The sequence below is a fragment of the Podarcis tiliguerta genome (genome assembly GCF_965153285.1).
Source record: "Podarcis tiliguerta genome assembly, chromosome: 8".
In the NCBI taxonomy this organism is placed as follows: Eukaryota; Metazoa; Chordata; class Lepidosauria; order Squamata; family Lacertidae; genus Podarcis; species Podarcis tiliguerta.
In genome coordinates this window covers 5,114,999-5,136,723 of record NC_139541.1, presented here as the reverse complement: position 1 = coordinate 5,136,723, position 21,725 = coordinate 5,114,999, and the positions used below count along the sequence as shown (strand labels likewise).

The window sequence follows — 21,725 nt, the reverse complement described above, 5'->3', positions numbered from 1 at the left end:
TCCCCCCCCAGCCCAAGATTTTATTTTCTGGGTTTTCAGTCTTTTCTCTATTTTTATGTATCACTTAGTTTTATGCTGAACCACCCCGGGGCCAGTTCCCAGGAGTGAATGACAGCATCTTGCAGCCTGAGTCACGACAACTACACAGCACTTCCAGATCTGTGCTCTCGGGATTCTACAACAGTTTTCACAAAAGAGTTTAGCAAAGTATCAGCAAGGACTGGTAATTGGGCTTCTTGGAAAATGTCGTGTTCTAGGTGGTGTTAAAAGCCACCGTCTATTTTCCTTAAATTCTGACCGGCTCCTCAAAAGGTCAAATTGCTAGACTGCCTGCCTGAACAGATTTCTTGGTCACACAATCAACAGCCACTAGTTCCAGTTCTCGCTTTGCAGATGTTCAGCTCTAGATAAAAAGCCAACTCAGAAGAAATAACAACAGACTTAAAAAAGAAAAACCCAAAACAAAAACACCTGAGTTTCTTCCTCCCCCTTAAGCTCACGTGTCTCCATATGGAACTGGGCTAAGAGGCACAGCTGCCTTTGCTGCCCAGAAATAACTTCCCATCTCAAAGAAAACATGTTTCCCGTGACAGCTGCTCACATGATTTGCTTTGCATGATGTGGCAACATTCTCCCCTAAATCAAAAGGAAATTCTGCAGAAACCCCCGTTTTCATTTTGTGGTTTGTTTGTTTTTTGCAAAAGTTGCAAAAACTCCTCTTCCTAAGAAAAAGCTGTGTTCTGCCATCTTCTAGTCATCAAAATCAGGAATGTCGTCATAGGAATAGCCCCTGTAGCCTTTGGAAGCAAAATACGCAATACGCAAATGATAGAAGCCAGGAAGGAAGACCAGGATTCCGATGATCAGGACAGGGATCGCTCGATCGGTTCCCTGGAAAACAAAAGAGAATAAGGGCTTTTTCATACCTTGGCCTGGAACAGCTAGCCTTCTCTATACCAGGCAACATGCAGCTAGATGTGCAGACTGAGGTGAGGAGATGTGAAAGTTCTGCCCTGCAATGGCCCATTCACCCGTTCAAAGTTGCAGCCACCATTGCACAGGAAAACCAGCACTAAGACTGTGAAAGCCAGAGGGGGCAGAAGGCCACCCAGTCCAAACTGGGACCATTCACACCAGTCCCCTTTCTTGCTTCCTCCCACATCACCCCAACCACAATGTACTTAAGTGGGTACAGATACAGTACTTAAAACATTGCAAGGGGTTAGACTAGATGATCCTTGGGGTCATTTCCAACTCTACAGTTCTGTAATTCTGGGTGTTTCCTGAAGAAATGATCGCCGGGTGTGGAGCACACTTCTACCCGCAGACAGGCCTCAGCTGTCTGAACATCGTGCCCTCTATCTAATCTTTGCTCTCTTAGTGGTCTGCCGTGCCCTGTGTGTGACCTTTGTCTCCTTCGTCATACATTGTTCAAGGGGAAAATGACGCGGTGGAAACAGGTGCCAAAATAATTTTGTGCCACCCCTCAATCTCGGGATTGGAAGATGTGTAAACGTCACTGTCTAAAATGTATCTGACTGGTTTTGCATATTGTGCTAATAAAAGGAGCTTCTACAGAGCTAGCTGGCAGCTTGCTCCCTTGCCATCTTGCTTATGTACAGCTCATCTGATGAACAGCACCTGACTCGTGTCCTTTACTTCACATATATTAGAAAGGAACACAAACTTTCTCCAAGGTCACTATCAAATCGAATTTGGGGGTGAGGGTATTCCGGTATGCAGAGATCAGTTAAAGACTCTGGATAGACTCTATACGGCCTAGGACCCTCGTACCTACAGGACTGCCTCTCCTGGTATGTCCCACTGAGGACCTTATGGTCTTCAGACAAAAACATATTGGAGCTCCCGGGCCACAGAGAGGTTAGGCTGGCCGCAACCAGAGCCAGGGCTTTTTCGGCTGTGGCTCCAATCTGGTGGAACGCTCTGTCACAAGAGACTAGGGCCCTGCGGGGCCTGCAAGACAGAGCTGTTCCACCAGGCCTTTGGCCAAGGGACAACCTGACCCCCTCCTTTGGTAATTCTTCACAGAACTCTAGCCCAATGGTTGCCATCAATTTGATTTGAACTGATTTTATAATGAATTGATTTTAGAATGTTGTATTATTTCACTGTTGTTAGCCACTCTGAGCCCGGCTTCAGCTGGGGAGGGCGGGATAGAAATAAAGTATTATTATTATTATTATTGAAGACAAAGCCACTCACTCCAATATCCCCAAATAAAAAATGTAGCCCAGCTCTTGATCCCGGTCATGAGAGAAATGCAAGGGGGAGAACCCTCAAGATCAGCCAATGACATTCTAAAGGAGGGTGGGGCAGCACCAGTGTGTGGTCAGTGCCATGGCACTTACTGTATTTTTCGCTCTATAGGACGCACCTTGTTTTAGAGGGGGAGAAGAAGAAAACAAATATCCCCCTCTCTGCGCAGCACCCCTTCAGCGAAGCAGCAGGAGAAACGGAGCCTCTTCCATTTCTCCTCCCGCTTAGCTGAAGGGGCGCTGCGTCTTAGCTGAAGGGGCACCTATCCTTCGGCGAAAGGCGGCTATCCCTGAAGCCTGGAGAGCGAGAGGGGTTGGTGTGCACTGACCCCTCTCGCTCTCCAGGCTTCAGTGAAGGCAACCCGAAGCCTCCGGAGTGCGGCGGAAGCACTCCCACTGTGCTTCGGAGGCTTCGCATTGCTATCGCTGAAGCCAAGGAGCCTGCATTCGCCCCATAAGACGCACACACATTTCCCCTTAATTTTTGGAGGGGAAAATGGGCAGCATAGAGCGAAAAATACGGTATGTGCTGCTTTCTGGCTTTCTACTGAGGCATCTGGTTTGCCACTGTGAGAACAAAGTGCTGGATCAGTTGCAGGAAAGAGAACTCTCCTCATGTGCTCAAGTGCCCGAAGCAGACGGCTGCATTCCTTCCTCCATGAGGAAATGCAGATGGCGCAATGTCTCCACATGTGGAATGTGCCCATCCTCAGCTCTGGGCTTTCAAAAAAGTGTGAGAAAAGGAAGCAAAACTCACTTGGATTCCCCCTCTGCTTCACCTTAGTTCATAACATCCAAACTGTTGTCAGGCCCATGGAAGAGCCTGAAGTAACATGACACACACCAACTTCGAAAGGCTAGCAAGTTAACAACGTGACACCTGTTAACTACAAGACCACCTTCCCCCTGGATGTGCCCACTGGGCTGCTTCAATCAGCGGAACTGGCATGGCTGTCAGTGCCACATAATGCCTTTCTTGCATTTGTAAAAATTCAATCTTTTAGTACCTATACTCTGGAACTCCCTGCCTATTGACACCAGGCAACCGCCTTTGCTGTACCCTGTTCAGTGCCTGCCAAGAACATTCCTGTTTAGGCAAGCCTAGCCAGGTGTTTAGAAATGTACGCAATGTGCTGTTACTTTAAATTGTTGTTGTCAGCTTCTCCTATTGATAATTTTATCGCTTTTTCTGTAAACTGCTTTGAGGTCTTTTTGCTTTTTTACAATCAAGCGATGCACAAATTTTGTGAAATAAATACCTAAGTCTAGTTTTATCTGGTCCCAGGATGGGAGACCTCTTGGTGGGTGAGGGAGCCACTATTTGCAAGAGCTAGAACAGGTCACTAACTATAACTTTTTCAAAGCACACATAGATACCCTACTGGTCAAAACTGAGACAAAATGGCAGCCCCTCAATTACCATGCCCCCAAAGTTCCTTCGAAATCCTGCATCCAAAATAGAGGACTCCTATGTACAAGGCAGCTCCGCAAGAATGCCATTTTGATGTCTTGTATCTCAGTTAGCTTATGATCATTCCAAGGCCAGGTCAGCCCTGGCAGAAGAGCTGAGCCACTTACTCCTTTGCTGATGTATCCTGCCAGGAGCAGAGCCCCAATGATGATGAGAAGGGTGCCAATCAGGAACAGCACAGTGGCCAGAGCAATGGCCTTGTAGGGGATCTTGGGGGGGCTCCTCTTGAACTAAAGGAGGAAGAAGAGACAGGTCAGCATCAAAGGCATCACTGGCCACTTTCAACCCGGTTATGAAAGCATCACACTTCCATGGAACCACTAGATGGCTTTGGCAGGAGGAGTAGACAAACGTGTAGAAGTCAGGCTGATCAGCGGCAGATGAGAGGAACCTGCATGTTCACACACGGGATGATCCTCAAGGGTCTGATGACGGAGTTAATCCATCAGCATCAAACTCCACTGAGAGTTTCAGAACAGTGGGCTAGAAATACTCTGGGCCAGGTCCAAACAAGGTCACTGACAGGGGCAATTACAGCTCCCTCCCCCCCCCCAAAAAAAAACCTGCTACTTGCATTAGCTGCAGGTAAACAATGGGGATACAATTTGGAACCCAACTCCTTCAGATAAATGTTGACTAGTACTCCAGAGCCAGTGATGTAACCAGGCCATTGGTATGGGTAGGTGGCTTTCGGGCTTCATCTAAGCAGCCCAAATCAACTCTGTTTTTAGCACTGGAACAGCCCAGCAAAAAATACCCCCCAAAATAAAAAACCCTCCTTGCATGGGAAAGGGCGCAACTTCTTCCACTGGTAGGAGGAGTGCATTCAGATTTGATTATCCTGGAGTGCTCGCCACCCAGGAGGGTTCTGCTGTACTGGCTGAAAGTGTCACTGCCAAGAGGGTGGTGATGGTAGAAGAACAGGTAAAGAGCATAACCTAAGGACACAGGTAATTGCCAGGTCTCTAAGGAAAAGCCTCCTAGGGAGCAAATGTTACAGAAAACTACTCTGTGTGAAACCTGGGATAAATGCTGCCAGCCTGGGCTGGACAGCCCAGCGGCCTGCCTTCAGTACAAAGCTACCGTATTTTTCGCTCTATAGGACGCACTTTTTCCTCTCCAAAAATGAAGGGGAAATGTGTGTGTGTCCTATGCGGCGAATGCAGGCTTCAGGAAGCTATCCGCAAGCCTTCGGAGCGTGACGGGAGTTCCCACCAGGCTCAGATGGCTTGCGGATAGCAGCAAGCTATGGGAGCGAAGGCGAGGTTGCACACAACCTCGCTGCCGCTCCCGGACCCGTTCTGGGGGCTGGGGTTGGGGGAAGCTCAGGCTTCCCCCGCCCCAGGGCTAAAAACGAAGCCAAGACAGCGAGCGGGATCCATCCTGCTGGCTGTCTTGGCTTCTGCCAAAGCCTCTCCCGGCAGGAGAGGTTGTGCGTGGCTAAAGAGGAAGCCAATTTTTTTCTTTATCCCCCCCCCCAAAAAAAAAACTGGGTGCGCCCTATGGAGCGAAAAATACGGTACTTTGTACATTCAGCCAATATAACAGGCAATTCCAGGTCTGCTTTAATGCTGCGACCAGCCAGCATGACAATGCTGCCTCCAAGTGGCCCACTTTTAATGCATCTTCATAAACACAAAACACAGGAAGAGCGTAAACCTCAACCGACTCTGGAACAGAAATGAAACGTTCTGGGCGTGTTTGCCTCCCTCTCACCCCAAAACCCAACCTCCACTCTGATGGTAATATCTCAATTTGGGACTGGCTTGCTTTTCATCCCTTTTCTGAAATTATCACCTGCAAATATCAGCTCCCCATTTAGACCTGAATCTCCTCCTCTGGTCTTGGCAAACCAGGATGCTTGAGGGAGGAAGTTGCCCATCTATAGTAAATGCAGAGTGAAGTTACAGGGAAAGCTTCTTCCTCTGGAGGCAACACCCCACCCCCAAGAAAGAAAAAGAAAGAAAGAAAGAAAGAAAGAAAGAAAGAAAGAAAGAAACCCACCTTCGCCCATCTTACCTATGGGACCGCCTCTCCTGGTATGTCCCACGAAGGACCTTAAGGTCCACAAATGACAACATTTTGGAGGTCCCAGGTCGCAAGGTGGTTAGATTGGACTCAACTAGGGCCAGGGCCTTTTCAGTACTGGCCCCAACTTGGTGGAATGCTCTGTCACAAGAGACGAGGGTCATGTGGGACTTGACATCTTTCCGCAGGGCCAAGACAGAGCTGTTCCGCCTGGCCTTTGATTTGGACTCAGTCTAACCCTTATGTTTCCCTCCCCTTATGGTTTTGATCTATGGGCTACTTTTAAAATGAGGCTGCATTTTAAACTGCATTTTAACTTGTATTTTAAATTGGTCCCCCCACCCCAATTATGATTTTACTGTAATTTTACTGGTGTTATCCACCCTGAGCCCGGCTCCGCCTGGGGTATAAATAAAAATTATTAATTATTAATTATTAATTATTATTATTATTATTATTATTAGACTCTCAAGGAACAGTGTGAACAGTTGTGCATTTGCACCAGTGCCCACAAATCTTGGCTTGGCTTGCAATGGTGGGGTCATCTACCCCTCTACTCTCCTGAGCCTCCTGTGCAGAGGAATCAGGAGAGGCAGGTGGGCTGTCTCTTTTACGCTGAAGTTTTGAGAAGAGCAGGTGCAGCAGAAGAGGCTCTTGCTAACCCTTACATCCTCTAAGCTGCTGTGGAAATGCAACCTTTTGGAATGGAGGAAGAGGCAGGCGTGTCTGAGCTCGACAGAAGCAAAGAAAAAGCAAGGGACTGAGCAAGGAGGCCAGGCTTAAGCAGACAGGAATTGCTTCTTTGCGTTGATAGGGGCTTTAACCTTTCAATAGCAACCCCAAGATGTTGACTGGGTTAACACTAAAGTTCTCAAAGTACAAAACCCCTTTGGGTTATACAGAATGCTCCAGTCCCAGTCCATGGCTACATGTAATAGCAGGAGGATACAGCCACCTTGTAAGGAATATCTGAACTCAAGTGAGGATCACGGCACAAGTGGTGCTTCTGAAATGCAAGGTATTCATTTTGTCCAGGTTCTCTCTCTCCCCCCCCCCCCCCCCATTTTACCTGAAGGTCAATGTAGCCTTCATCTGTGCTCGCAAGCTTGGAATATTTCACTTTGCTGCTGGGGATCGAAGCCGCCAGGTTAGTTCGGGATGGCATCTTTATCAGTTGGAAGCATCAGCACCTACAGCCTGGGAGAGAGAGAAAAAGCTCTTGAGGGGACGGGAAGAGAGTAGGAACAGCAGGTTTTAATAATAATAATAATAATAATAATAATAATAATGATAATAATAATAATAATAATAATAATAATAATAATAATAATAATAATAATATATCTTTATTGTCATTGCCCCCTTCGGGGACAACGAAATTACTTGACTGCTCCATAAAAACACTAATTAAACAATACAGTATAATACAGCAAGGGAGATTAGATGACTTTCAAAGTCCGGGCTTCCCATTCAGGGCCGAGATCGCTCTGGAGAAGAAGCTGTTCTTAAGACGGCTCGTTCTTGTCTTCATCGTCCTGTATCTCCGTCCCGACGGCAAGAGCTCGAAGAGACAGTGACCAGGATGCGATGGATCTTTTACTATGTCCAGTGCCTTCCTATGGCACCTTGTGGCATAAATCTGCTCTAAGGTGGAGAGTGGGCAGCCAACAATGCTCTCTGCTGCCTTAACAACCCTGCGCAACCCCATCCTGTCCTGGGTAGTACAGCTTCCGTACCACACACATAAGCCATAAGTGAGCACGCTCTCAATGGCACAGTGATAGAAGGCAAGCAGCAGTTTCTGCGGAAGATGTTTTTTCCTTAGTATTCTCAAAAAGTACAGTCTCTGCTGCGCCTTCTTCACAAGCCCCCTTGTGTTGACACTCCAGGACAGATCCTCTTGTAATTCAATGCCCAAAAATCTGAACGTTGCTACCCTCTCCACACAGACCCCATCTGTGTGGATGCAGGAGAGGAACTGAGGCAACAAAGAAAAGCAGCCTATGTTACTAAGGGCTTGTTTACATTTGAGCATTCGTTTAATTGTTAATCCGTAAGAACAGCGTGCTGGATCAGGCCAATGGCCCATCTAGTCCACCCTCCTGTTCTCACAATGGCCAACCAGATGCCTTCAGGAAACCCATTTGCAGGATTTGAGCTTAAGCCTTCAGACAAAGAAGTCCCCATTTGCATTGGACCACAATTTAAGTCACACAGAGGTTTCAAATGAAAGGAAACCAAAGAAAATTCAGACCATATAGAGGAAGGTCTGGACTACTTTCAGCCATAGATGGGGACTCACAAGGTGTAGAAATGCAGTTGTTTTAAAGCATGCATGGAGAATGCAGGGCAGACAATCCTGTTTAAAAACCAGAGTTGCTCCTGGCATAGATATGCCACTAGAAGCCAGCATGGCCCTGATGGGAAGGCTGAGCCAGTCGCCTGGGGAAATGGCCAAGGAGGTTTGGGGCTGAATAAGTCCTAGCCCTCCACCTGCTGACGCGGGTGGCGCTGTGGGTTAAAACCTCAGTGCCTAGGACTTGCTGATTGTAAGGTCAGCGGTTCGAATCCCCGCGGCGGGGTGAGCTCCTGTCTTTCAGTCCCAGCTCCTGCCCACCTAGCAGTTCGAAAGCACCCCTAAGTGCAAGTAGATAAATAGGGACCGCTTTATAGCGGGAAGGTAAACGGTGTTTCCGTGTGCGGCACTGGTGCTGGCTCGCCAGTTGCAGCTTCGTCATGCTGGCCATGTCACCCGGAAGTGTCTCCGGACAGCGCCGGCCTCCGGCCTCTTGAGCGAGATGAGCGTGCAACCCTAGAGTCGGTCACGACTGGCCCATATGGGCACGGGTACCTTTACCTCCACCTGCTGTGCTATTTTAATACTGCAAACCACTTTGACCCTGGACTTTATAAAGCCCTGTAATTTCTTCCTGCTGGGGATCGAAGCCCTGCGGTTTTTATGCCATTAGCAAGTTACATTGTAAGCTATATTCACAGAGCTTGAATCAGCAGCTTTTGTTTTTGGGGTGTGGGGCAAGGCTTCCAAGGAGCAAAAACATCCAAGGAGTGAAAACATCTGGTCCAATGCGTTCATCTTGCCAGTAATGCACTCTCACTCTCTCTCTCTCTCTGTGTGTGTATAGGAGGTTCTTCCTGGTGTGTCCAACAGTGTTTCTCAAACTTGGGTCCCTAGCTGTTGTTGGACAATAACTCCTATCATTCCTAGCTAGCAGGATCAGTGGTCAGGGTGATGAGAAACACTGTATTAACAGAACACAAGCTGACAGCACCCCAATCCATGCGAACAGGGGAATTACATTTGAATAAACAGGGAAAATACATCAGGTATTCTGGCCAGGGCTAGGCTAACACGCTCATCAAGAATATATTGTTTTGTTACTTCTAGCTCACCCTTCCTCTTGATAGCTATCCATGGGAGCTAACAACTGTAGTTAAACGTAAGTCATAAAAACAATAATTAGAATGCATCAAAAATCAGCAAGAAAAATAAATCAAGATCTGGAAGGCACAGGGAAGGTGTTTGTTCAAGTGCTTTTGCCCCAAGTTGAATGGAGCCTGGTAGCTTTAAGGCAGCCAACATTAACTGTAGCATTCCCCTATCTCACTGTGCAAAAAGCCTTCAGATCAGTTTAAATCCCACTTCAGCCGTAATGATCACTGAGGTAACGAATGTGACCTTAAAAGCATTCACACACAGTTTCATTTTTTAGTTACCGTATTTTTCGCCCTATAGGACGCACCGTCCCATAAGGTGCACCTATTTTTTTGAGGGGGAAATAAAGGGGGGGAAATTATTCCCCCCCCCAGGTGTGGGGCTGGGCCGGGGGAAGCCCGAGCTTCCCCCGACCCCAGCCCCCAAACAGGCAGCTCTCTGCAAGCCGTGGGAGCCCAGCGCTGGCTCCCGCTGCTTGCTGAGAGGTCCGCGAAGCCTGGACGCGCTGAGCTCAGCGTGGGCAGGCTTCAGCATGCAGGCAACTCTCCGCAAGCAGCGGGAGCACTCCCGCTGCTTACGGAGAGGTCCGCGAAGCCTGGACGCGCTGAGCTCGGCGCGCGCAGGCTTCAGCATGCAGGCACCTCTCCGCCAGCAGCGGGAGCGCTCCCGCTGCTTACGGAGAGGTCCGCAAAGCCTGGACACGCTGACCTCGGCGCGCACAGGCTTCAGCATGCAGGCAACTCTCTCTGCAGTGCTGGGCTCCCGCTGCTTGCGGAGAGGTGCGCGAAGCCTGCATTCGCCCCATAGGACGCACACACATTTCCCCTTCATTTTTGGAGGGGAAAAAGTGCGTCCTATAGGGCAAAAAATACGGTACTTACACAATGGTGCTATACCTCCACAGACACAAGAATATTTCTGCTCCAATGTGAGAAGCAGCATTGTTCCCTCTCCTCACCACTCCCTGCCACACACACACAGATTCCATGAGACTCCAGCCATTTCAGACCCAGAGTGAACCTTCTTCTGCAGCAACATCTCAAGTGGTGTCAGGTATCCAGCTTCCACTCCGCTAGCTTAAGGAAAAGCTCGAATTTCTCCCTGCTTTAAAAAAAAAACTCGGAAAAAACTACTAAGATGACAGCTTCCTAGAAACAGGTAGGTAGCTGTGCTGATCTGCCGTAGTCAAAACACAATTTAAAAATTCCTTCCAGTAGCACCTTAGAGACCAACTAAGCTTCTTAGAAGGCACTGAAGTGGCTAATTCTCTTTTTATAGGTTCTATTTCTGAAAATCACAATTTATATCAGGGAGGCTAACAGTTGCAGTAACATATATTGAAAGGCACTACAGAAATGACATTACTAAATGAAACAAACTAGTATTACTAAGCCCTGGATTCTAATTCCTCTTCCTGTGCATTTATGGAACACAACTCTCCACATTCACTTTAGGAACAATGTATTAAAGGCCATTGTCTCTTGAGAAGGTGACCCCCCACCCATTGCAATATTAATTCGAGATCAGATTTCACACACAGATCCACATAAGAAAAAGATGGAAAATATAGAAGGGCTTTGCTCTTCTTCCAAGGGCAGTGCTTTTATTCTCTCAACAGTCACGTGAGAGAAGGTGGTGACTGACCCCAAACCAACTGACAATTTCCATAGATGAATTTGGGAGGGGGACCCCCATCTCTATCCACCACACCTCTCCCCCCTCTCTCTGGATCAACTTATCCTAGTCCTCCGTGTCACACTAAGGAGTTAACAGAGCTTTGCTTTTGGAGTTAAGCTTTAAGAAAGCTGGAGGGCTTGATCCATTCAGTCCCATTTTGGAGTCAGGAAGGTGTCCCTGGAAAAGTGTGCCCACTTTCAAAATCCCTTTAGAGCACCACACCAGCAGTTTAGCACCCAAAAGCACCTTGGAAGTACCTCCTAGGGCAGAGGAATGCAGAATCTGCATGCAGCCGATCCTTGTCTGACCCAAACCACAAGACTATGCACCTCACCTCTATGTGACTCAAGGCAGCAAAATAGAGGGGAAAGCTTTGCCAGAGCTTCTGCTATTGTTCACACTAGGGATGAGAAGTCCAAAGAGTCATTTGTGGGTGGTGAAGCCAGCGATTCTGGTCCTTCAGCCCCACCCTAGTGCAGTTTAAAAAGGCAGCCCCTTTTTTCACTGCTGCTCCAGTGCACAACAACACGGTTATTTGTATTCCGGCCAAGTTAAGAGCACAAGACAGTCCTACAAGGGCCCATCTAGTCCAGCATCCTGTTCTCATATGGTCAACCAAATATCGGTGGGAAACACGCAAGCAGGATTCAAGCACAAGAGCACTCTCCCCAGCTGGGAAAAATCTTGCTCCAAAATGCCCCCCTTCTAAAACTATATGCACTGGGGTTCTTTTAAACTTCTTTCTGCAATTATAAGCCCACACCCAATTTTAAAAACAGGAACAGAAATCAAGATACCATTATCATCCTAAACTACATCGTTTTGTCAATGGCTGAAGACTGCATGGAACTTAAACTGGAGCAAAACACGATTCCAAACGACGAGTCGAAACAAATGAGAGATGCCTACAACTTAAGCAACACCAGGCAGAAGAGACCCCACATGGAATCCATTTACAAAAATGTCCCTTCCTCTTTTTAAAATCATAATTTATTTTTATTTTGCAAGCCGCCTAGGTAGTTTTATGTACAAAGGTGACCACAGCATCAGCGTAATAGTAAACAAATGCACCAGCAGCAAAAGTAGCCCTTTTGGAGCTACTGCTCAAGCCCCCCAATGATAATTAATAAATAATAATAATAATAATAATTTATACCCCACCCACCTGGCTGGGTTTCCCCAGCCACTCTGGGCTGCTTCCAACAAAATATTAAAATACAATAGTCCGTCAAACATTAAAAGCTTCCCTAAACAGGGCTGCCTTCAGATGTCTTCTAAAAGTCTGGTGGTTGTTTTTCTCTTTGACATCTGGTGGGAGGGCGTTCCACAGGGCGGGCGCCCGAGATGTACAGCACCTTAAATTGTTTTAAAACACACTCCTGCAATCTGGTGCCCCCAGATGCTTTGAATGAGACCTAGAGAGGATCGGGGTAGAGTGCCAAACTAGGATCTGCATAAACTAAGGGATCAAATCACCACTTCGCCCCGAAGCTCTCTGGGTGACGCAGGGCCAGTCACACACTCTCACCGGGTTGTTTTGGGGATAAAATGGGGATGAGGAGAACTATATAGGTCACATTGAGCTCCTTGGGGGGAAGGCGGGGGTATAAATGTAACAAGCAAGTGAATTTTGATTTATTTTATTTATTTATGTCGCAGGTGCTGATTTCAAGTAGCAAATGAAGGATTCTCCAGAATCTGGCGCCAGATGCAGAATGCAAACAGGAGCAGACAGTGGATTCTGCGAGAAGAGCAGTTTTCCCCAAGAAATAAGCAAACCCCCCCCAATAATAATAATTTTTTATTTATACCCCTCCCTCCCCAGCCAAGACCGGGCTCAGGGCGGCTAACAACCAATAATAAAAAACAAGCTGATTAAAAGACAATTTAAAAGATTAAGTGAAGTGCCATGACATTATATTTTTTGGTATGTTTCATTTAATATTTTTTTTAAAAGGTGAAATATTATACAGAATGCTCCATTTCATATTTATACCGAGTTATTAAGATTAAAGGACTATATATTGCAGATCCCAGTGGCGATACTACAGATGCTGATTTTAAGTAGCAAATCAAGGATCCTCCAGATTCTGGCGCCAGATGCAGAATGCAAACAGGAGCAGGCAGTGGCTTCTGCGAGAAGAGCAGTTTTCCCCCAAGAAATAAGCAAACCCCCCCAATAATAATAATAATATTTTTTTATTTATACCCCTCCCTCCCCAGCCAAGACCGAGCGGCTAACAACCAATAATAAAAACAAGCTGATTCAAAGACAATTTAAAAGATTAAGATACAACATTAAAACATTAGGATGCAATGTTTTAAAATATTAGGATACAAGAAAATGAAGAAAAAACCCACAGCTTCTGCCCCGCTGGGCGGGCATTTTGCTTTCACCCCGCCTCGTTGGGACCCGGGTTCAAATCTCTTTCAAATCTCTTTGGGACCCGGGTTCAAATCTCTTTCAAATCTCTTTGGGACCCGGGTTCAAATCTCTTTCAAATCTCTTTGGGACCCGGGTTCAAATCGCCCCCTCGGCCCCGGAGCTCGCCGGGCGACGTCTCGGCCTGGCCCACCTCAAAGGGTCGTTGTGAGGATTCCACCAGGCAGCCGCCCCCTTGGGCCCAAGGCCTGCTGGCCCCCGAGGCGAGCCTCCCCTCCCGGGCGCCTTCCCCGCCCGGCCCTCCCTTCCCTACCTGCAGGCCAGCGCCATCTCTCCGCTCCCGGCGGCAGCCAGACCCGCTTCTGTCGCGCCGATTCCGCTGACTGTCCCCGACACCCCGGCCGGAAGTTTACAGTCCCGGCGCCACAGCCGCTTCCGGGTCAAGGCGCCTCGGCCTGATTGGACGCTGCAGAGGTTGGACCCGCCCTCGGACGGCAGGCGCTGTTGAGCCGAGGGCGGCCACAAGGGGGCGCTCCACGCCCAGGGATTTGCCTCGCCTCGTTTGCGCTGCTTATACTGTATTGCGCTGGAGTAAGAATAATTTGTTATTAATACCCCGCCTATCTGGCTAGGTTTCCCCAGCCACTCTTGAGGGCTCGAAGGTGAAGGGTTGGTAATAAGCAAATGATTCGATTTGTTGTTTTTTTAAATTCAGCCGCTGAACCCAATTCAAAAAACAAAAGGCTCTCATTTTTTTTCTTTGATAAGAGTTATGAGCCAACAGGGGGATGCAGCAGACGTAATCTTGATTTCACTAAGGCTTTTTGCAAATTCCCCCATGAAATTCTCTTCCAACTCCACAATTCTGATTCTGTAATTTATCAGAAGCCGCTGCGGCTCAGCACACTGCAACATCATATGGTTATTTTTAAAAGACCAATAAATAATCCCCCACAGGGCAGATAGGACTTATTTATGCAGCAGTTAAAAACTATGAAATTCTGTCCTCCAGAAGGGGGCGATAGCCACCAACTTGAATGGCTTTAAAAGACAAATGCATGGAGGGCTAGTAATCATGATGGCTATTGCTCTACCTCGTTTGAAGGAATAGTTTCTTTTTTTTCTTTTTCTTTTTTGCAAGTAAATTTTTATTAATATTGCTCATTTATACATAAGAACAAATACAAAATTTATACCATAACTTGCGCGTATCACATCAAATCGACAAATCAAAAATACAACACAAAATTATTTTAGGCTCCGCCGAGCCGTAGACTTCCTTCTACACTTTTGGTAAGTATCAGATAAATTTGTATTCACGTATTTTATCGTTTTAATCCTATAGAGTTAATTCAGCCCCGCCAGTGTCATCTGAAAATTAGTTCCAAGATAAGTCAAATATTTATTCCAATTGTCATGAAATTTCTGTTCGTCTTGATCCCTTAATCTTCCTGTTATTCTAGCGAGCTCGGCATAATTTACCAACTTAACCTGCCAATCACTTCGTTTGAAGGAATAGTTTCAGAGTGGTAGTTGCCAGAAGCGGCAGGAGGGCTAATGTTCACATCCTGCTTGCGGGCTGGCCACTGTGAGAACAGGATACTGGACCAGATGAACCACTGGCCTGATCCAGCCAGCTCTTCTTATGTTCTTCAAATAAAAATGTTACAACCCTATGCCTGCATTTCACGTGTCATTTAACTCAGTAGGACTTCTGGGTAGGCAGTCAGTGTTTTAAGGCAGAACCAAATGCAATTTTACATTGTGATATTCTTCACAGGTCATGTATTGATGTCACTCCGTCTGAGGTGCACCAGGTCAGACTGGGAGCCCTGTGTCTAGTTCTGCAGACCAGAAATTGAGATCTAAAATTGACGTGTCCAGAGGATGGCACACAGGAGACAGCCATAGGAAGCATAAGAAGAGTTGGGAATAGTCATACCTCGGGTTACAGATGCTTCAGGTTGAGTTTTTTCGGGTTATGGACCTGCTGAAACCCGGAATACTGGAAGGGGTTACTTCTGGGTTTAGGGGGTCAAGCATGCGCAGCACTACTAAATTGTGCTTTGCACATAAGCGCCAAACACATGGGTCACGTTTGCAACCTGAGCGTCCACTGTATTTAGCTTGGAAAAACTAAAGGGCTGTCACAAGTACAATGAACAATTTTATTATTATTGGGGGGGGGGAGTGACCTGGACCAATGAATTCATTCAAATCCTTCTTACATTAGGAAAGCTTCCAGTTTTCTTCAAATGAAACAAATTGCTTCAGGAGATAGAGGGCTCTCCTTTCCCAAGGTTTTTTAAAGACACTGGACAGCTACCAGAGTGTTCCCGTTTTCTCTGTAGCAGCCATGGCTGATGAACTTTGAGATCTTTCAACTTGTTGAGGCCCATGGTTAAGGCTTCTGCCCTTAACATCCACCTCACAACACCTAGCCCTCTGGTGTTGGCTACCCCCCAGTTTTGAGTACGAGGTCGCGGTCCAATTAAAGCAAATTATTTTCAGCATTGTTAAGTTAAATCTGAGAATTGTTGAATATAGTTGGGTTTTATTTCAAGCAGTAGTTTTTGCTGCTGTCACCCACCCTGCAACATTAGGGTGAAGGACAGATAAGAGATGTGGACAGGGCTGGACTAGGAACTGCGAGACTTAGGTTCAAATCCCCACTCAGCACAAAACCCACTGAGTTGATCTTGGGCCAGTCGCTGCCTCTCAAGAGGGTTGTAAGAATAAAATGGAGAGGGGGGGAAAGAGCCATGAACACCACCATGAGCTCTTCAAAGGAAAAGTGATAGAATGGCAATTTTTAAAAAAAGCGTTAAGGGAATGTTTAAGGTACAGTGGTGCCTCGCAAGACGAGATTAATTCGTTCTGCGAGTTTTTTCGTCTTGCGAAGCACCACTGTGCATTGACGGTTTCCCATAGGAATGCATTGACGGTTTTAAAAAAAAGGCGCAAGACATTTTCGTCTTGCAAAGCAAGCCCATAGGGAAATTCGTCTTGCGAAGCAACTCAGAAAACGAAAAACTCTTTCGTCTTGCGAGGTACCACTGTACAGGTGTCAATTAACAAGGCACATTCAAAAGTGCAGAAAGACAAGCAACAAGTTGTCTTGAAATCATTCTGGAGCATGGCTTCCACATACATTTGGAATTTGTGGAAATGCCACTGGGCAGGCTATAGCAAAGTGGCAGTATGCTGGAATTTTTTGGGTAAAATATTGCCATACTGTAGCTCTAGTTTGGGCTTCAGGACAAAGTAGGCTACGTTTCATCACTCTGGCGTTCACTTGCTTTCTAAACACGGAAATGGGGACAAAATCAGTGATCCAGCTACCACACTTGGCCTTCAAACATTAGAACCATTAAAAAAACAAACAGGCACCCTACATTCATACACTGACCCCAAAACTTCCAAGTATGTAGGTAAGACTTCACCTGCTAGATAGGAATGGGCTGTCACCACTGCCTGCACTGGCGAAAACTGCTCAGTATTGCGTAGCCACCTACCATCACACATTTCCCATAATGCCCTGGTATGTACTGCACAGCACCTCTGGACATGTAACAAATTAAAATGGCACTGCTTCCCAGGACCAGATCTTGGGTAACCCAACCCCCTGCCCCACAACATGGAACCAGACACAGCTTTAAGCCTTCTTGAACTCCCTCTATTCAAAGCCAGGCAGACGCAAGTTAACAAACTGAATATTCTTTATTGACAAGTTTTCAGCTCCAAGGACTCCTGCTTCAAGACAAATAATTAAAATCCAATTTCTCTAATCATTATTACTTTTAGAAATCGAACAGCAGCCTCACTGAAGAGATTGCCACAGAACCTCCTTGTCTTTTTAAATACTGTACTCCCTTTTCTGGAGTAAAGGGTTAGCTATAAAAACAAGGTATAAAAGATATGGGGAGGGAGAGAGAGAGAAATTTTCAAAACAAGTTAAAAAAGTATTTACACAGAGATATCTACAATTGGACCTAAGTGCATATATGATAATTCCATGCACCAAGACGGAATGGTGAACAGGCTTCCAGCAGAGGTTCTTCATTCACAAAACCCTGATTCTTTCCTTCAAATTCTTAAGATTCTTCTTGATCTTCAATCTTTGGAGCCAAATAATATTTCAAATGTCCCATGTCTGCTATCTTATATTCAACAACTGCAAGAGACCAATAAACAAAGGTTAGTTTGATTTAAATTGAAACCAAATTTAAAACCAAATTAGTTTGCAGAGATAGCTTCCTAATGAAACTTACCTAGTGGGACGCCTGCAGACATACTGAGGGTAACTGTAGAAGACAATGGTGTGGCTTTGGTGAAGAAGTTCAAGTACCTCAAAGCAAAAGTCAGCTGGACTGCCTCATTCATCTCTATAGTAACCTACAACAAATTAAATTTGAATTAAATATTCTATAGCACACTGTTTTAGAAGTCCATCAAGCTTAACAACTGCATTGGAAACAGCTTTATCACAAGCAAGGTAGGCAAACTGTTCTGCAAGTTTATGGAGGGGAGAGAAGAGATAGTAAAGGACAATGAACATCATCTCTACTACCTGCAGTTAAAACTTCAACTTACAGATTCTTCCTCTTTATCCACATCACTGGTTTGTGACAGTTTTATATTTCCGCTTCCTAGCTCTCCAGTAGCAGAAAATTTAACACCGTCTTTTGCACAAGAGATTACAACAGCATCTCCAATGTGGCTAAGATCTCTGCAGATGCGAGCAAATTCACCAGAAGGCATTTTCACCACACAGCTGTATTCTTGTTCCTGAAAGAGCAACACAGAGCCTTACTTTGAAGAGCGTTTTCCCATTGCTTGCAGGAGCAATTCAAACCAAAGTATTCACTAAAGCAAAACATAAATAGTTCTGTTATTCATTAAGATCAGACGAGCAATAAAAATATGCCTTCCTATGAAAAAATAACAATCACTTGCTTCAATCCTCCTTGCAAGTCTTCAATTCAGTTTAACAATTTCTTATGCAATCAGATGGAAATTATTCATGAAGATGGAAATACTATAATCCAACAAATGCTTGCTTAAATAGGAAGGCAATAGGAAGTTCTGTAGCAAGGAATAATTTTGTTAACTATTTTTACAGCACAATCTTATATTTAAGCTCAGTTAATTACAATAAATTTGAATCCAAAGTGCACTCACTGGAATTCCAAGCTGTTCTACATCCAAGTCCATTAATTTCATTTCATAGTCCGACACCTTCTCCTGATCTATGGGGAAAATGGGAGTATTAGTCAAGTATAAAATCACGACGCTTAACTTAAGAGATCTCCTCAGCCTAAATAGTTTTACACGAAGTGCTTACTGGCCAACCTTTCCCATAATATTTCAAAACCTTCTTTCCAAGGAGACATATTATGATGTAAAACCCAATGACAAGACCACAAGGCTCCTTCTACAGTGTTACTAGCAGAATTCATGTCGATTTTGCTTCTGGTGCTTCTATAGTGGTGACAATTCTAACAAGTTGTTTGGGGGGGGGGGCGCGTGCCAGGAATCTACTTTTTCAAGAAATTATGATCACTTCATCTGTGATCCTAAAGTAGCTTAGGTACTTCATGTAGGCAAGAATTTTATGGCAGTGGCAACTGATCTGCTCAGATAATCATCAAGTAGCCATCCTTGTTATAAGATAACGAGCTTCTCGGAAGCTGAATTTACGTCTTATTGGCCAGCTCCAGAATTAAAATTTTAGAACAAAACATAATAGCAGCAGACACTTGCACAAGTTTCTGTGGGATCATTCTGCATGCATGGACACTGAAACAGGGATGGCTGTGAAGAGCCTGCTTCATTTTCTTGTGGGGCACTTAGCAGCTTACATTGTCTCAGGAAGTAAGAAAGCAATTCTGCAAGTCAATTTTGTTAATGTCTCTTGTCTCTTTCTCTCACTTTGCATGACTGCAAACTGACAGAGGCACTCTCTGCAAGTGTCCAGAAGCAAAGAGAAACATCACAATTTCCCATTAGCCTGAGCAATAAGTAAACTCAAGAGCAGTCCGATTTGGGCAAGTGCCCTAAATAAATAATACCTCCAGATCAAAACTTAGCTATTTTGCATCTGTGAAGTTTCAGTTACTTACTTGGTGTCTCAAACACCAAAACCAGTGTGTCTGCACTGTCTTCTGCTCTCAGGGTGATGATATCATCATTACCTGCGCACTTCAGTATTTTGGACATACTAGGAAAGAAAAAAAGGACATATTCTTATCATCTTAAAGCATCATCACTGGAAGCATATGAAGATCTTACAAAGGGGAGTGAAGGGAATGACTGCTCACGCCAAAACACAAGCAAGAAGCATCACACCACTATGAGATGCTTGTTTTCAGATTTGTGTGAATATCAGGCAAGGACGTCCCAGTCAAGAGTGTGTATATGTATACATTACTGTATATGTATCTGAATCAATAGCAAACGCCTTTTGTGCCGGATTTTTGTTTCATCCACGTTGTAAAACAGGGAACACCAACAAGGCAGATGCAAACCTACTTGAATACAGTGGTACCTCGGGTAAAGTACTTAATTCGTTCCGGAGGTCCGTTCTTAAGCTGAAGCACCACTTTAGCCAATGGGGCCTCCTGCTGCCACCGCAGCACGATTTCTGTTCTCATCCTGAAGCAAAGTTCTTAAGCTGAAGCACTATTTCTGGGTTAGCAGAGTCTGTAACCTGAAGCACCACTGTATTTGCCCGCTTAGGTGCTGCCAATGGGGGGTGGGTGCGCTACTCAGGGGCAGGAGAAAAAAAAAGTATGGCAAAGGCGCCAGTCAAATTTTAAGTGGCCCCGAGCCTCATTGCCGGCAATGAAGAGGCCTGCCTCCTTCTGGAGAAGGTGGCCTCATTCGCGACCATTCAAGGACCAAGACGTCCCGCCAAATCTGAAAAGAGCAACAGCAGGACACGCCCGCCTGTATTAACTAGAGGGGGAAAACAAGCCACACCCCACGACAGGCCACATCAACCAATCAGGGAAAGACCTTGAGAACGGAACGGCCAATCGGCTCCGAGATCCCAGCGCGCGCCAAACGGCTCCCCCCCCTTTTAACAGAGGCAGACCCCTCCCCCTCCCGCGCGCTTTTCCCGCCAATGTCAAGAATGGCGGGACGCTTCTATTACACGTCACGCGACCGGCGACGCCTCCGCCGCCTGAAAGGATTTGGCGCGCGGGGCTGGAGTGCAGCGGCCTAAGCCGCTGTGTGAGGGGAAACTCCCGCCTTTTTCGCGGCCGCCATCCTCCTCGTGAAGGGAGGGAGGGAGGCGCGGCGCTTCTCTCCCCCGGCCGGGCCCGGCCGTCCCGCTTCACCTGGTGAGGTTGACCCCCATGGCGATGTTCCGGTCGCAGCGGTAGGTGTCGAAGCCCTCGGAGCGGAGCGTGAGCTGCACCAGAGAGACGTGCGAGGAGTCCATGCTCTGCAGGCTGATGCCGCCCGAGCCCAGGTCCCAGCAGGCCTCGGTGATGAGGTCCTTGAGGGCCTCCAGCACCTTCTTCAGGACGGAGCCCTGGATGAGCCGAGCCTCGAACATCTCGCCGGCGGCGGAAGAAGACGACGGAGAGGCAAAGAAGCGCGCGCCCTCTCAGGAAAAGCAGCGGCCGCAAAGGAAAGCGAACGCAGTTTGGCGCTGGCGGGTCCCGGACGGCCGCTTTTATACCTCCCCCTCCCACACGCGCTATGCTCCGCCCACCCGGGCGTGGCACCGCCCTCTCGCGAGCCGTAGGCCAATCCCGAGCATCCCTGCAAACGGAAGGCGGGCACGAAAGGAGCTCCGGTGCGCACGCGCCGCCTGTGCTACGCCCCCACGAGTTCGCCCGCGAACAAGTGCTTTTGAGCGGGAGATCCGCGGTGACGTCGTTAAGCGGAGGAGCCAATCGCATTTCAAAGGAGTTGGGCCGTCCTCCCTTAATCGGCCAATTAGAGGGAGGAGGAGGAGAAGGGGGCGGGAGCTCCAGTTTCCCTGCGCGCTTTGCCCAGGCTTGTCGGTGCTGCGGTGTCGCAGGTTGCTTGGCCGGCGGAGGGGCGTGCGCTCGTGTTGACTTGCTGCGATTTTATTCACACATTGGAAATCACTTTGAGGGGTTTACAGGAAAAACAAGCAGTGTATAAATATTATGAAATAAATTAAATAAATTAAAAATTAAAAAAAATTATGCATAGAGATGTGAAAGCCTGGGTGGGGGTGTAGGAAAAAACGGGCTTCCCCCAGTTTCCCCCATCGCGTTAAATTATTTTTCACAACGATTTGTAAAGCCGACCTACAAAGAACCATTGGTGAATGGTCTCTGGACGAAGCTTTTCTTAAAGCCTGTGTCAACCAGGATCCCACTCTCAAAATTGTTTTGAGATTGCACTGGACTCTCGAGAGACTTTACCAAGCAATGAAGTCCATGCCCCCTTACT

The 21,725-nt window shown here is 46.7% G+C and overlaps 2 protein-coding genes across 2 annotated transcripts; both read right to left on the bottom strand.

The window, feature by feature from the left end:
- Positions 1-683: 683 nt before the first annotated feature.
- TMEM230 (transmembrane protein 230) lies at positions 684-13,741 on the bottom strand. Its single transcript, XM_083454404.1, has 4 exons — positions 13,603-13,741; positions 6,845-6,972; positions 3,855-3,977; positions 684-891 (listed from the first exon to the last, which is right to left on the bottom strand). Exons 2-4 carry the CDS (start codon positions 6,938-6,940, stop codon positions 751-753), a joined length of 360 nt encoding a protein of 119 aa, XP_083310530.1. The 5' UTR covers positions 6,941-6,972; positions 13,603-13,741; the 3' UTR covers positions 684-750.
- A 3,249-nt stretch (positions 13,742-16,990) lies between these two features.
- PCNA (proliferating cell nuclear antigen) lies at positions 16,991-21,009 on the bottom strand. The gene is made up of 6 exons (XM_083454300.1): positions 20,633-21,009; positions 19,412-19,509; positions 18,471-18,538; positions 17,883-18,077; positions 17,561-17,684; positions 16,991-17,463 (listed from the first exon to the last, which is right to left on the bottom strand). The coding sequence occupies exons 1-6, from the start codon at positions 20,851-20,853 to the stop codon at positions 17,384-17,386; spliced, it is 786 nt and encodes a 261-aa protein (XP_083310426.1). The 5' UTR covers positions 20,854-21,009; the 3' UTR covers positions 16,991-17,383.
- Positions 21,010-21,725: the final 716 nt, after the last annotated feature.